The sequence below is a fragment of the Nerophis lumbriciformis genome, linkage group LG14 (genome assembly GCF_033978685.3).
Source record: "Nerophis lumbriciformis linkage group LG14, RoL_Nlum_v2.1, whole genome shotgun sequence".
NCBI lineage: Eukaryota > Metazoa > Chordata > Actinopteri > Syngnathiformes > Syngnathidae > Nerophis > Nerophis lumbriciformis.
Window position 1 is genome coordinate 25,778,181 of NC_084561.2, and position 13,746 is coordinate 25,791,926.

General features: G+C 43.8%; 1 protein-coding gene across 5 annotated transcripts in view; it reads right to left on the reverse strand.

Annotated features, from left to right (window-relative positions):
- The window catches only part of alg6 (ALG6 alpha-1,3-glucosyltransferase), a 494,479-nt gene that overhangs the window by 80,703 nt on the left and 400,030 nt on the right, over positions 1-13,746 (reverse strand). For all 5 annotated transcript variants that reach the window (XM_072914667.1, XM_072914666.1, XM_072914665.1 and 2 more), the window contains 4 exons: positions 12,720-12,805; positions 10,439-10,523; positions 6,477-6,547; positions 3,607-3,675 (listed from right to left, as the gene is read on the reverse strand). In XM_072914667.1, the coding sequence (XP_072770768.1) occupies positions 3,607-3,675; positions 6,477-6,547; positions 10,439-10,523; positions 12,720-12,805 (311 nt within the window). The remainder of the gene's footprint in view (positions 1-3,606; positions 3,676-6,476; positions 6,548-10,438; positions 10,524-12,719; positions 12,806-13,746) is intronic.

Consider the following 13,746-nt stretch of genomic DNA (forward strand, 5'->3'; position numbering starts at 1 on the left):
AGTGAAACCTGGAGAGGCGTGATTGGGAAGAATGGCTGCCCGGATCTGAACCCGAGCGGTGTTTTGTTATTGGACTTTTGTGCCCGACACAGATTGTCCATAACGAACACCATGTTCAAACATAAGGGTGTCCATATGTGCACTTGGCACCAGGACACCCTAGGCCGCAGTTCCATGATCGACTTTGTAGTTGTGTCATCGGATTTGCGGCCTCATGTTTTGGACACTCGGGTGAAGAGAGGGGCGGAGCTTTCTACCGATCACCACCTGGTGGTGAGTTGGCTGCGATGGTGGGGGAGGATGCCGGACAGACCTGGCAGGCCCAAACGCATTGTGAGGGTTTGCTGGGAACGTCTGGCAGAGTCTCCTGTCAGAGAGAGTTTCAATTCCCACCTCCGGAACGACTTTGAACATGTCACGAGGGAGGTGCTGGACATTGAGTCCGAATGGACCATGTTCCGCGCCTCTATTGTCGAGGCGGCTGATTGGAGCTGTGGTCGCAAGGTAGTTGGTGCTTGTCGTGGCGGTAATCCTAGAACCCGTTGGTGGACACCGGCGGTGAGGGATGCCGTCAAGCTGAAGAAGGAGTCCTATCGGGTTCTTTTGGCTCATAGGACTCCTGAGGCAGCGGACAGGTACCGACAGGCCAAGCGGTCTGCGACTTCAGCAGTCGCAGAGGCAAAAACTCGGACATGGGAGGAGTTCGGGGAAGCCATGGAAAACGACTTTCGGACGGCTTCGAAGCAATTCTGGACCACCATCCGCCGCCTCAGGAAGGGGAAGCAGTGCAGTGTCAACACCGTGTATGGTGGGGATGGTGCTCTGCTGACCTCGACTGCGGATGTTGTGGATCGGTGGAGAGAATACTTCGAAGACCTCCTCAATCCTACCAGCACGTCTTCCTATGAGGAAGCAGGGCCTGTGGAATCTGAGGTGGGCTCTCCTATTTCTGGGGCTGAGGTTGCCGAGGTAGTTAAAAAGCTCCTCGGTGGCAAGGCCCCGGGGGTGGATGAGACCCGCCCGGAGTTCCTTAAGGCTCTGGATGTTGTGGGGCTGTCTTGGTTGACAAGACTCTGCAACATCGCGTGGACATCGGGGGCGGTACCTCTGGATTGGCAGACCGGGGTGGTGGTTCCTCTCTTTAAGAAGGGGAACCGGAGGGTGTGTTCCAACTATCGTGGGATCACACTCCTCAGCCTTCCCGGTAAAGTCTATTCAGGTGTACTGGAGAGGAGGCTACGCCGGATAGTCGAACCTCGGATTCAGGAGGAACAGTGTGGTTTTCGTCCTGGTCGTGGAACTGTGGACCAGCTCTATACTCTCGGCAGGGTCCTTGAGGGTGCATGGGAGTTTGCCCAACCAGTCTACATGTGCTTTGTGGACTTGGAGAAGGCATTCGACCGTGTACCCCGGGAAGTCCTGTGGGGAGTGCTCAGAGAGTATGGGGTAACGGACTGTCTTATTGTGGCACTTCGCTCCCTGTATAATCAGTGTCAGAGCTTGGTCCGCATTGCCGGCAGTAAGTCGGACACGTTTCCAGTGAGGGTTGGACTCCGCCAAGGCTGCCCTTTGTCACCGATTCTGTTCTAACCTTTATGGACAGAATTTCTAGGCGCAGTCAGGGCGTTGAGGGTATCTGGTTTGGTGGCTGCAGGATTAGGTCTCTGCTATTTGCAGATGATGTGGTCCTGATGGCTTCCTCCGGCCAAGATCTTCAGCTCTCACTGGATCGGTTCGCAGCCGAGTGTGAAGCGACTGGGATGGGAATCAGCACCTCCAAGTCCGAGTCCATGGTTCTCGCCCGGAAAAGGGTGGAGTGCCATCTCCGGGTTGGGGAGGAGATCTTGCCCCAAGTGGAGGAGTTCAAGTACCTCGGAGTCTTGTTCACGAGTGGGGGAAGAGTGGATCGTGAGATCGACAGGCGGATCGGTGCGGCGTCTTCAGTAATGCGGACACTGTATCGATCCGTTGTAGTGAAGAAGGAGCTGAGCCGGAAGGCAAAGCTCTCGATTTACCGGTCGATCTACGTTCCCATCCTCACCTATGGTCATGAGCTTTGGGTCATGACCGAAAGGACAAGATCACGGGTACAAGCGGCCGAAATGAGTTTCCTCCGCCGAGTGGCGGGGCTCTCCCTTAGAGATAGGTTGAGAAGCTCTGTCATTCGGGGGGAGCTCAAAGCAAAGCCGCTGCTCCTCCACATCGAGAGGAGCCAGATGAGGTGGTTCGGGCATCTGGTCAGGATGCCACCCGAACGCCTCCCTAGGAAGGTGTTTCGGGCACGTCCGACCGGTAGGAGGCCACGGGGAAGACCCAGGACACGCTGGGAAGACTATCTCTCCCGGCTGGCCTGGGAACGCCTCGGGATCCCCCGGGAGGAGCTGGACGAAGTGGCTGGGGAGAGGGAAGTCTGGGCTTCCCTGCTTAAGCTGCTGCCCCCGCGACCCGACCTCGGATAAGCGGAAGAAGATGGATGGATGGATGGATGATCATTGCACAGCTAAAAATAGTTTGTCTGTGTTAGTGTTTATAATACCAATATCTCTAATACTTGGTTAATATTCAGGTCACGAGATGTAAATGGAGTGTTGGCAGTTTTTGGATGTTTTTAGAGAGCTTTATGGGCGCAATAGACTACTTTTATTAGCTGCATTGTTAGCTGCCGCATAGTTGATGTATTTTATGAATTAGAACGCATTAAAAAAACATTTGTGTTCTTATGATTGTGAATAATAGACACAATTACAAAAAAAGTGCAGTTTCCTTTTAAAACCCATGTTGCTCCTGATGCCGCGTCATCAGTATATGAATGTGGTAATAATGTCAAAGCGCTTTGAGTAACTTGAAGGTACAAAAGCGCTATACAAGTAAAATTCATTGACAATTTATCTAATTTTGGCATGCGCATAATAACACCGACGTACAACATGTAATGGCAATTGATCGGAAAAGGTGCAGGTGTACCTAATGTTGTGACCAGTTGGATCTGTACGTTTAATGCATATGTTCCTTGACTGCACTTAAACGTAGAGTATATGTAGAATATATTTATATTATTTATACATTATATGTGGCGACTTGTCCAGGGTGTACCCCGCCTTCCGCCCGATTGTAGCTGAGATAGGCTCCAGCACCCCCCGCGACTCTGAAGGGAATAAGCGGTAGAAAATGGATGGATGGATGGATATATAATATATATTATATTATTTATTATTATTACTGTCTATTGTGAGCGAACTGTGGTGCTGAATTTCCCCCAGGGATCAATAAAGTACTTTCTATTCTATTCTATAAAGTTTCTTTCCGACTGTGCCTGGAAATCAAATAGCAGTGACAGCTTCAAGATATATATTTAAACGGTGTACTTTTTCAAAAGATAAAATATGATACTTTTGAAGAGGATGGGGCATGGTTTCATTTGTAATTGGGTAACTCCTCCAGAAACAGATATTGCAGACAGATTATAAAAGTGACTGTAGAGCAAAATTTGCATCACAGAACATAAGGAAGTTTAAATATAGAATAAAATCATCACAGGTCCCTTTAAATAAATACAATCAATGAGAAATATAAGTACTGTACTTCCAAATCCACATTTTGAGTTACCTGAATGTTGAAGCCTGTAGGAACCAAATGGCCATTAGTGGAAGGTCATTCAGGAACAAACAGACAGGCCTAAAAAAAGATCAACATAAGCAGGTTATCAACACTGTCAAACACTGTACAGTAAAGGATTTGGGGTAGTGTTAGGTCAGCATCAAATGTCAGCAGCTACACGTGTTGGTAATATTAAACTAATGACAAGATACATTATCCACATAAATCGGTTACTATTGTCTCCTCACATGGGAGTCACTCTTTGATTAACCATTATAGTTTTGATCAGTAACATAATTGGTATGTACAATAAGTGATCGAAACATGTCACAGCAAGTGTCATATTTCAAAAGGAACAACAATATTTTGCCCCTGCGTTACTGTGTGAAGTTAATCGCTGGCTGCTTGCATCAGTGTTGACAAGTGATGTTGTATACTCTACTGCTCCAAGGGGGGCACTTTCCACCAGTCCCTGATCCCATAATTACAGTCACTGCTTGTTGGCGATCCTGTTACAGCCCAATAATTGATCCTGCGCAAACACCGCCCCAAGCTGCTGCCTTCCATTCTTTCCTAATCCCTAGACATGCATTACTGATTGATTTAGGGGGGACAGGTGGGAAATATAACTCAATAGTTAATAAAGCAACAATCTACTCTAATCTAGATTAATAGAGGAGCACAGATCCTCTGCTCTTGAATGTACCCATGGCTTTACCCTCTACCTTTATATAATAGTCATGAACAACACATATGTTATCTGATGAAATATGGCTGACATGAGCACACACAGCTCAAGTTTATGACAATGTTGAATTGAATGTGATGACAAAGAGCAAAAAAAAAGTCATTTTGCAAATGTGCAGAGCAAGGCTATTCAACTAGCGGACCGAGAATAACACCATATCTGCCCCCAAGTTCAGCTAAAATCTTGGGAAACAAACATTTTTGCAGCTAAATCTTAAAAACAGAGTAGAGAGGAACTTGGACCATTGTAAACACATTGGCAGATCATTTGCATTACCATTTTAACCTTGCGGAGTCCAAACTTGTGATTTACATAACGGAGGAGTTTTTCAACACGCACCTGTAAGTCCTATCCTTTATGGAAGTTACAAATTGTTTTCATAATGTGATTTCTGTAACTAAGGTGTTGAGTTGAGTTGAGTTTATTTCGAACATGCAAGCATACAACATGATACATCACAATTTCCAGTTTCTCTTTTCAACATGTTCGAAAAGGAGTAGGAAGAAGCAGAGTTTATTTAATCCTACCCCTTTTCTTTACATAACAGTTGCTAAAACTTTTTGTTCACTTCCTGTTCACAATTTATTCACAATATACTCCATAAGTAATCACAATAAAAATAAATAAATAAATAATAGTAATAATTTAACAATAATAATTGGTGAAGTAAGTCATATTTCATATGATGAGAGAAGTAAGATTACTTTGAGAATGAATGAATGGATGGATGAAATAAATTGAAAATGTTTGTCATGGTTCTTGTTCTTTGTACTTTGTAAACACTTTAAGTTTGAAGAGTTTCTTGAAGTGGATCATATTAGTACATTGTTTGATTGCTTTGCTTAATCCATTCCATAATTTAATTCCACATACTGATATAGTGAAGGTCTTAAGTGTTGTACGTACATACAAATGTTTTAAAATAAATTTTTCTCTAAGATTATATTTCTCCTCTTTTTTTGAGAAGAATTGTTGTATATTCTTGGGTAGCAGGTTATAGTTTGCTTTGTGTATAATTTTAGCTGTTTGCAAATTCACTATGTCATGGAATTTCAGTATTTTTGATTCAATAAATAAAGGGTTTGTATGTTCTCTATATCCAACATTATGTAATATTCTAACTGTCCTTTTTTGTAACACCGTTAGTGAATGAAGTGTACTTTTGTAGTTATTTCCCCATATTTCTACACAGTAACTCAGATATGGTAACACTAGCGAGGTGTTGCTGTACGAACGCTTCATTTATTAATTTTGTGTCCCGCTGACAGTCATTTTGTACTTGCTGCTGGTATTGAAGAGATAGGAAGCTGGCTTCGTACCACAGGAAGTTTTTAACGGTGATGAAAACCCACTTTTCTGGAAAAAGTTGCCAAAGCGGACTTATTTTACGGAGGAAGAGAAGACTACTTCTCGTTCAGCGACGTCTCTTCCAAGAGCATATAGACAGCCCCTCCCCCTTATACCCCCTTTGTCTGCTTCTTTCTCTCCTCTTGTGAGCCGCTTCTTTAACGATGTTAATGTAATTTTAGTAGATTAGAATTTTCAAATGTTTATTATTGTAGCTGTATGGTTGTTAAATTTAAGGATTTTTGTGGTTTCTGATCAATTGTGAAGGCCCCAAAGTGACTTGTGTGTATGCGCACGTGTTGGCAGAGGAGCGCATACAGAAAACAGCTCAACTTGACGTTGTTGTTTTGGCTTGTTAATAGAGAAAAAATTGATTCATCACCTCCTTGTTAAGTTTGTTTGATATACAGTATACTATACTTTATAGCACTTTATATTGTGTTGGAAGTGTACAAACCTTAACTAAAATAGGAAATTGTGTCAAGGCTGTAACCCATTATTCATATTTACATTGTTTCTTATTGAGAAATGTGCTTCACTATACAAACTTTTCGATTTTCAAATCCTGTTGAAGAACCAATTAATTTCATAAATTAATAACAGTAGATAATGCCGGTTCTATTAAATATACAAAATACGAATAATAGTGAAGGGAGAAGTCCGGCCATCGGCGATTGGCTTTCTGGAAATGTGGCCCGAAAACAATTGTGTTGAATATCCCTGGTGTAGAAGATTGACAGCGTTTCTTAGGGGATAATTCAATTTGTATTTTTGCTATACTTACAAGGAAGCCAAGAGAATGGATTTCTCGTGGACGTGAAAGGAGAAGAGGAAGAATGCCAGTGATGAGTTGACCTAGAGGGACAGAAGTTTTAATTGTTACTAAACGATAATAGTGGACTTTTAAGAAAGTATACAGTGGTACATCAGTTGGCATGCATCCAAGTTTTTGGCGAAACATTTTTTGTACAATTTAACTGTAATTGGTGATCTGCTTTACTTTATTTAGTATGATTGCAAAATAACCGACCATGGAGCAAAATCATTTCTGTACTGTACAGTAATAGTCTAATCGAGTCACTAAATGAACCGCAAGGCTAGGGTAAGTCAAGCAAAACAATCAAGGGTATATATGGCGCTTACTGGCTTTGCTTTGTAGTTTTGTAGAGCAAAACTTTTGCGCGCATGCTTGCAATTACATCAGTTGACATAAACAAAGCCGTGTGAGCACAATGCCCTTCTCTGTGTGTTTTTGAATGTGACACGAGTGCCAACACTTTGATAAACATCGTGGGAAATGCAATGAACTTAAAAGATAATTAGCTTCAAAATACAGGGGTGGCGTTCGCTCATTGCCGCCAACTTCAATAGAGGTTAAAATGGTATTTCATGGTCATTTATCCATTTCATTCATCAATTACTGTATATGCACGTAAAAAACAAATGTTTTCTAAAAAAATGTGCTTTGTGTTATTATTTTTGGATGTCTGGAACAGATTATTAGATTTACAGGACACTGTTTGCTACGGAAACATTTGTTTAGGTTTGCAATTAAACCATTTGGAACAGATTAATAACGGAAATCAAGGTACCACTGTATTAGTATATGTATTATTGCAACTCACTTAACATTAGAATACTTCAATGACGGAAACAGGCAAAATTACTCAATAATGGACACTCGCGACAATTTCACCGTGTAGTCTGCCTTTGGCTTGACATCAGCATTGGAAAAGCTCTGGATGATTGAGTGGATTGGTGAATGGATGGATGTTTGATGGATGATTATCACCGAAACCTGGCTTCACCCGGAAATACCCGATGCTAGCATGCAGCTAGCCGGACGCACTCTGCTCCGCCGGGACAGAACTAAGGACTCCGGTAAGAGCAGAGGAGGGGGGCTCTGTATCTACGTGCATGAGAACTGGTGCAACAACGGGACAATCACTGAACAGCACTGTTGCCCGGACGTGGAGTACATGTCTGTTAGATGTCGGCCTTTTTTTCTCCCGAGAGAGCTGTCTGTTGTTATCATCACGGCTGTGTATATTCCACCGGACGCCAAAGTAAACACAGCGCTCTCTCTTCTGCTGAACACCGTCAACGAACAGCAGCGGGCCCACCCCGACGGTGTTCATATCATAGCAGGGGATTTTAATAAGGCCAATCTGAAGACTGTACTCCCTAAGTTCTACCAGCACGTGAAGTGTTCTACAAGGGGCAAGAACACCCTGGACCACGTGTATACCAACATAAAGCACGCGTACAGAGCTACACCCCACCCCCAGCTTGGACAGTCAGACCATCTTTCCCTCCTGCTCTCTCCTACCTACACCCCCATCAGACGCCAGGCCAGGCCTATCACAAAGACTGTTATGACCTGGCCTGACTATGCACTCCCCAAACTTCAGGACTGCTTCCAACACACAGACTGGGACCTCTTCCAACAACAGGAGCTGGAGACAGCCACAGGAACGGTGCTGGACTACATAAAGTTCTGCATCGGGAATGTGACTGTGGAAAAAACCATCCGGGTTTACCCCAACAAGAAACCCTGGATGACCAGCCAGGTCCGCACACTCCTCAGGGCCCGCGACGCAGCCTTCAGGTCAGGGGACAGGGCACTGTACAGTGTTGCTAGAGCCGACCTGAAGAGAGGGATTAAAAAAGCAAAGGCGGACCACAGGAGGTGCATAGAGTCCCATCTGTCCAGCAAAAACTCACGGGAGGTGTGGCGGGGCATTCATGACATCACAAACTTCAGAGGCTGCAATATGACAACTGCGGATCAGAGTGCGACACTGGCAGAGGAGCTTAACTGTTTCTTTGCCCGTTTCGAAACCCCCCAGCGACACTCATCTGCTCCAGCCCTGCCCCCGCCCCCACCGGGCTCCGGCGCCACTCCACTCACTGTACAGGAGCACAGTGTCAGACGAGTGCTCCTGGCTGTGAACCCCAGGAAGGCTACCGGACCAGACGGAGTACCTGGAAAGGTGCTCAGGACGTGCGCCCACCAGCTCGCTCCCCCCCTCACCAGGATCTTCAACCTCTCCCTGGCTCAGGCAGTCATCCCATCCTGCCTGAAGTCATCTACATCCCGGTGCCGAAGAAGTCTCCCATCACCAGCCTGAATGATTACCGACCAGTGGCCCTCACTCCGGTAATCATGAAGTGCTTCGAGCGACTTGTTCTCCAGCACATCAAGGACCATATCCCTCCAGACTTCGACCCCCACCAGTTCGCATACCGGGCGAACAGGTCCACAGAGGACGCCATCGCTGTTGCTCTCCACTCTGCTCTGAACCACCTGGAGCAGCAGCAGAGCTACGTCCGGATGCTCTCTGTGGACTATAGCTCTGCCTTCAATACAATAATCCCGGACAGACTCTGCAATAAACTGGACACTCTTGGCCTCCCCCCTCTCACAAACGCCTGGATAAGGGACTTCCTAACGGACCGACCCCAGAATGTGAGACTTGGCCCGCACCTCTCATCCTCCCGCACGCTGAGCATCGGCTCCCCACAGGGCTGTGTGCTGAGCCCCCTCCTCTACTGCCTTTACACCCATGACTGCAGTCCGGCCCACAGTGACAACCTTACCGTCAAGTTCGCCGACGATACCACAGTGGTCGGGCTCATCTCCAGGGGTGACGAGGCTGCCTACAGAGAGGAGGTCCTGAAGCTGACGGCCTGGTCTTCGGAGAACAACCTCGCTCTCAACACCAGCAAGACCAGAGAGATCATCGTCGACTTCAGGAGGAGCAGCACCGACCCTGCCCCCCTCTACATCAACGGCGAGCGTGTAGAGAGGGTCCACACCTTCAGGTACCTTGGAGTCCACATCTCTAATGACTTCTCCTGGACAGTCAACACCACATCAATCATCAAGAAGGCTCAGCAGCGGCTACACTTCCTTAGAGTCCTCGGGAAGTACAACCTGAAGCCTGACCTGCTGCTGACCTTCTACCGCTCGTCCATCGAGAGCCTGCTGACCTACTGTATTACGGTATGGTACGGCAGCTGCACTGCAGCAGACAGGGAGAGGCTGCAAAGAGTGGTCAAGACGGCTCAGAAGATCATCGGCCGCCCTCTCCCCTCTCTGACGGACATCTACACCTCCCGCTGCCTCAACAGAGCCAGTGCCATCATCAAGGACAGCACCCACCCTGGCTCTGACCTGTTCCACCTGCTGCCCTCTGGGAAGCGCTACAGGTGCATTAAAACCAAAACAAACAGGCTAAAGAACAGCTTCTTCCCCAGGGCCATAACCATCCTGAACGGACTGCCCCATTGTCCCTCATAACTGCCTTCTCTTCGGTGCAATAACCCATTCCACCAACCACCCTGTTTTTGTTTTTTGTTTTTTTTCATGTATATATTCATTTCACACCATATTCATTGCACTTCTACATTTTTTATATTTTTATATATTTGCACATTGTTTTTCTAGCATGCACACATCGCACTGTATGGAATGGCCTCAATCTCGTTACCTTGCGTAATGACAATAAAGCTGATTCTGATTCTGATGTGTGAACTTAAGGGGGTTATGGATGGATGACTGTGCCTAAATCACGAGCCATGGCCATTTAAATTGCCAGAAGGTAGGTTTTGTCAGGATGGATGGATGGATGGATGGATGGATGGATGGATGGATGGATGGATGGATGGATGGATGGATCAATGGATGGGTGTGTAAGTGGGTTGATGGATGGATGGATGGATGACTGTGCCTAAATCACTCACCATAGCCACTTTAAATTGCCAGAAGGTGGGTTTTTTCAACACTTGGATACAGGATGGTAAGACTGCTAAAATAGTGCAGGCCATACTGAAAACAAACAAACATAAAAACCCAATCAAAACATATATTCAGATGATTCAGATTCATTCCAAGGGACCAAACTGTGAAAATATTCTATATCAGCACAACACATTGCCAGCCTGATCTGATGAGATTTTACAAAGATTTGAAGATTTTAAATCTGATTTTCCACATTAAATGAATACTGGTGCACAATCTCAGCTCACATTACATGATTTGACATGCCAGCTTGTGACCGTGCATATACATAGTAAATGTCATTCAACTGGGCGCAGATTGGACAAACATTCAAGTGTCAAGCAAGGATTGTCCATGGAAAATTAAAATTGCTATTGTAAATTGCAAACTGCATCAGATGGTTAGGGGACTTTTACAATACAGCTTTTGATCATGCATACCGATTGAAAATGTGTAAAAATCAGATATTTGACAAATATATCACAGTTTGAACTTTTGGCAATAAAAAAAAGCATGAAAAACTGTCGATGGGAATTTCACACATTTGACCTTCTTAATGGAAGAAAAGCACATGTTTTAAAAGCCCAGTTGCAAAGAAATGGTGTGGTGCTTGTTCCAATGGCAAAAGTTTGCTAATGAAAAACCAGTGGCTAAAGCGATCTGTGATTTCATTATTAAAATTATATTGCTGAAAGACCAACCCTTTAGCATTGTTAAAGATACTGCCGTTTGTCAGTAGAAATCCCCATGTACAGTTTGTTAAATCCACCTTTGTTTGAGTCTTTCTAACCTCCAGTTACATCACATTTTGCCTACAGCTCGGGTTGACCCTGAGGTGGTTTTGTTAGTCTGCAACTTCTTGAGCCAACCTTTAATGTACCTGAATGATTTTAGGGTATAAATCCCAAAATGTTCGGAAACAGGCGTATGGAAATTCTCATTCATTCAGGTCATTATTCTGAGAGCATTTAATTATTGCAACGGACTAAGTAAATAAATACCCTGAGAATACAATTACTTGAATAATAAAAATATCCACAGGTACAGTTAAATCAAAATTAATAATATATATGTATTATCAAATACATTATCGGTATCGGTCTTGAGATGCAGCAAGTTACCGATGTTGGCTCTACTGTAAGAAAAAAAGTTTTGTTCCAGAATCACAAAATCTGTTGACAAGGCTTCACATCAGGAGAGCAATTAGTAGATATCAATTTCCAAACATTGACTATGTTGATCATTGACAGTATCATTTGACTGTAGATCCTCTATTTTATTTACCCCTGTAGTGAAGGTTCTAGCTACAAAGAAAAGAGCACTAAAACACTGGACCCCTCTCTCGGGACCATTAGTTTAACCCTTCAATTGTCACCTACTGGGGGTGGGCTGTGGGGGAGTGAGAGGAGTGTGATTAGGTGGTAGTATGTGTCGAGTGGTCTGTCAGTTGGCTGAGGTATCAGGGCAACAACGTGTTTGTGCTTCAGAAATAGAAAATAGTTGTGTAAAGTTGAGCAGACATGGAACTACTCTCGTGCGGTAATTTAGTATGCTCACTCTAAACAACGGCAAGTGTCTTGTGAATAAGCGTGGCATTTCACTCTGTTTGAGAGTGGATTAAGTCTATGTACTTGCGTACATTTTAAATACAGTGCCAAAAGACAGGAGTGTTTTTCATTTGTTTGAAATTCAAAATTCACTACAGTCAAGGAGGTCTGACTTGAGCCAAGGAATTAACAGTCTGGCAGAATCATGCTCATGCAGGAAACATATGACCTATATTTAGGGTGTTGAGCTATTTAAACACAATCCTCCATGACACAACTGTTACATCAACTGTTTCCTCTCAGTGATTTACAGGATGTCGGCTTTTGTTCAAATAGTAAATACAAAAACTTCCTGTGATGCTTATTTGACACCTGGTTCTTTTTCAGGACAACTTGTATCATAAAGACATTAAGGATTAACCTTTGTTTTGACACACCTCCTTTCAGTAACTCCAAGAGCAACACCAAAGTTCTTGTCGCCACATTCTAAAAACAACTTTGACTTCATGTTCAGAGGGTCCCCACAAGATGTTCCTAGCTCACTCGTTCACAGTATTCACACCCTTGGGCAGGCTTGGCTTTCCCACCAAAAGGATTCACGACATAAGACAGGTAGGTTGAATAGAAGAAAGAGACAAATCACAGAAAGAAGAATAAGTGGAGAAGATTAGGTTTGATGAACAGATGTACGGATTACCTGAGGTAGAGTTGAAAGTCACCGGACAGAATGGATCTAATCTTTATCAGGACGTTCAAGCTGCACCATGTGTTGGCCACCTTATCCTGTCCACACAAGTACACAACTTGGTTGAATGACAACTGATAAATGGTAAATGGGTTATACTTGTATAGCGCTTTTCCACCAAAGCGCTTTGACACTATTTCCACATTCACCCATTCACATCAAACCAAGAATCCTCAAGTTGCTGGTACGGCCGCTGTACCAACCGAGCCACGCCGCCTGTGATGACAGGCCAAATGATTGTCATCACATTCAAGAACATTTAACTAGTGCAATACATTTTGCAATGACCATTTATTGTTCATATACTCTATTTTTTTTTAACATGTCATTATGTCTTTGCAAACTCAATTACTATATGACTCTGATGTCCAATTTGGAAAGAAAGCAAATAAGTGACATACATTCCCTTCCGGAAAGGGAAAAATTAATTCCTGGGAACATTCCTAGTACACAGGTTTCAAAGTACAGTTCAGACATGTATGGTAAGTAACACGCTCTCCGAAAAACATGGGACTTATTTCTAAACTGTGGGACATAAGATCAAAAGTCATGTAGAGAGAGTAGTTTTCCCTTGACCAGCAGTTACAGACCAACCATAGAACATAATGTAATAATGAACGTTTTCAAGGAAGAATGAATTAAGAATTAGACAGTTTTATTTGTAAATGCTAGGCCAGAGTGTAAATAATTCAGATTATAGATTTTGAGTTTAGAAATTAATTCATTAATTTGCTGATTAAATGTCAGCTGAGGAAATAGTAATTTCCTTCAGCCCAGAGAAACTTAATTTGTGTCTAACGAGTTGGAGACAATTTGCAAAACAAAAACACAGTGAAAGTAATACATGTATACATTAATAGATTACATATTTCAAATTATTACATTAATGATTTTAGCACTTCCAAATTAATAAAATGTGATCTGGTTATTATAATCTACAAATGCTCTAGTGTCGGGCCACAACCAGACATCTTATTTC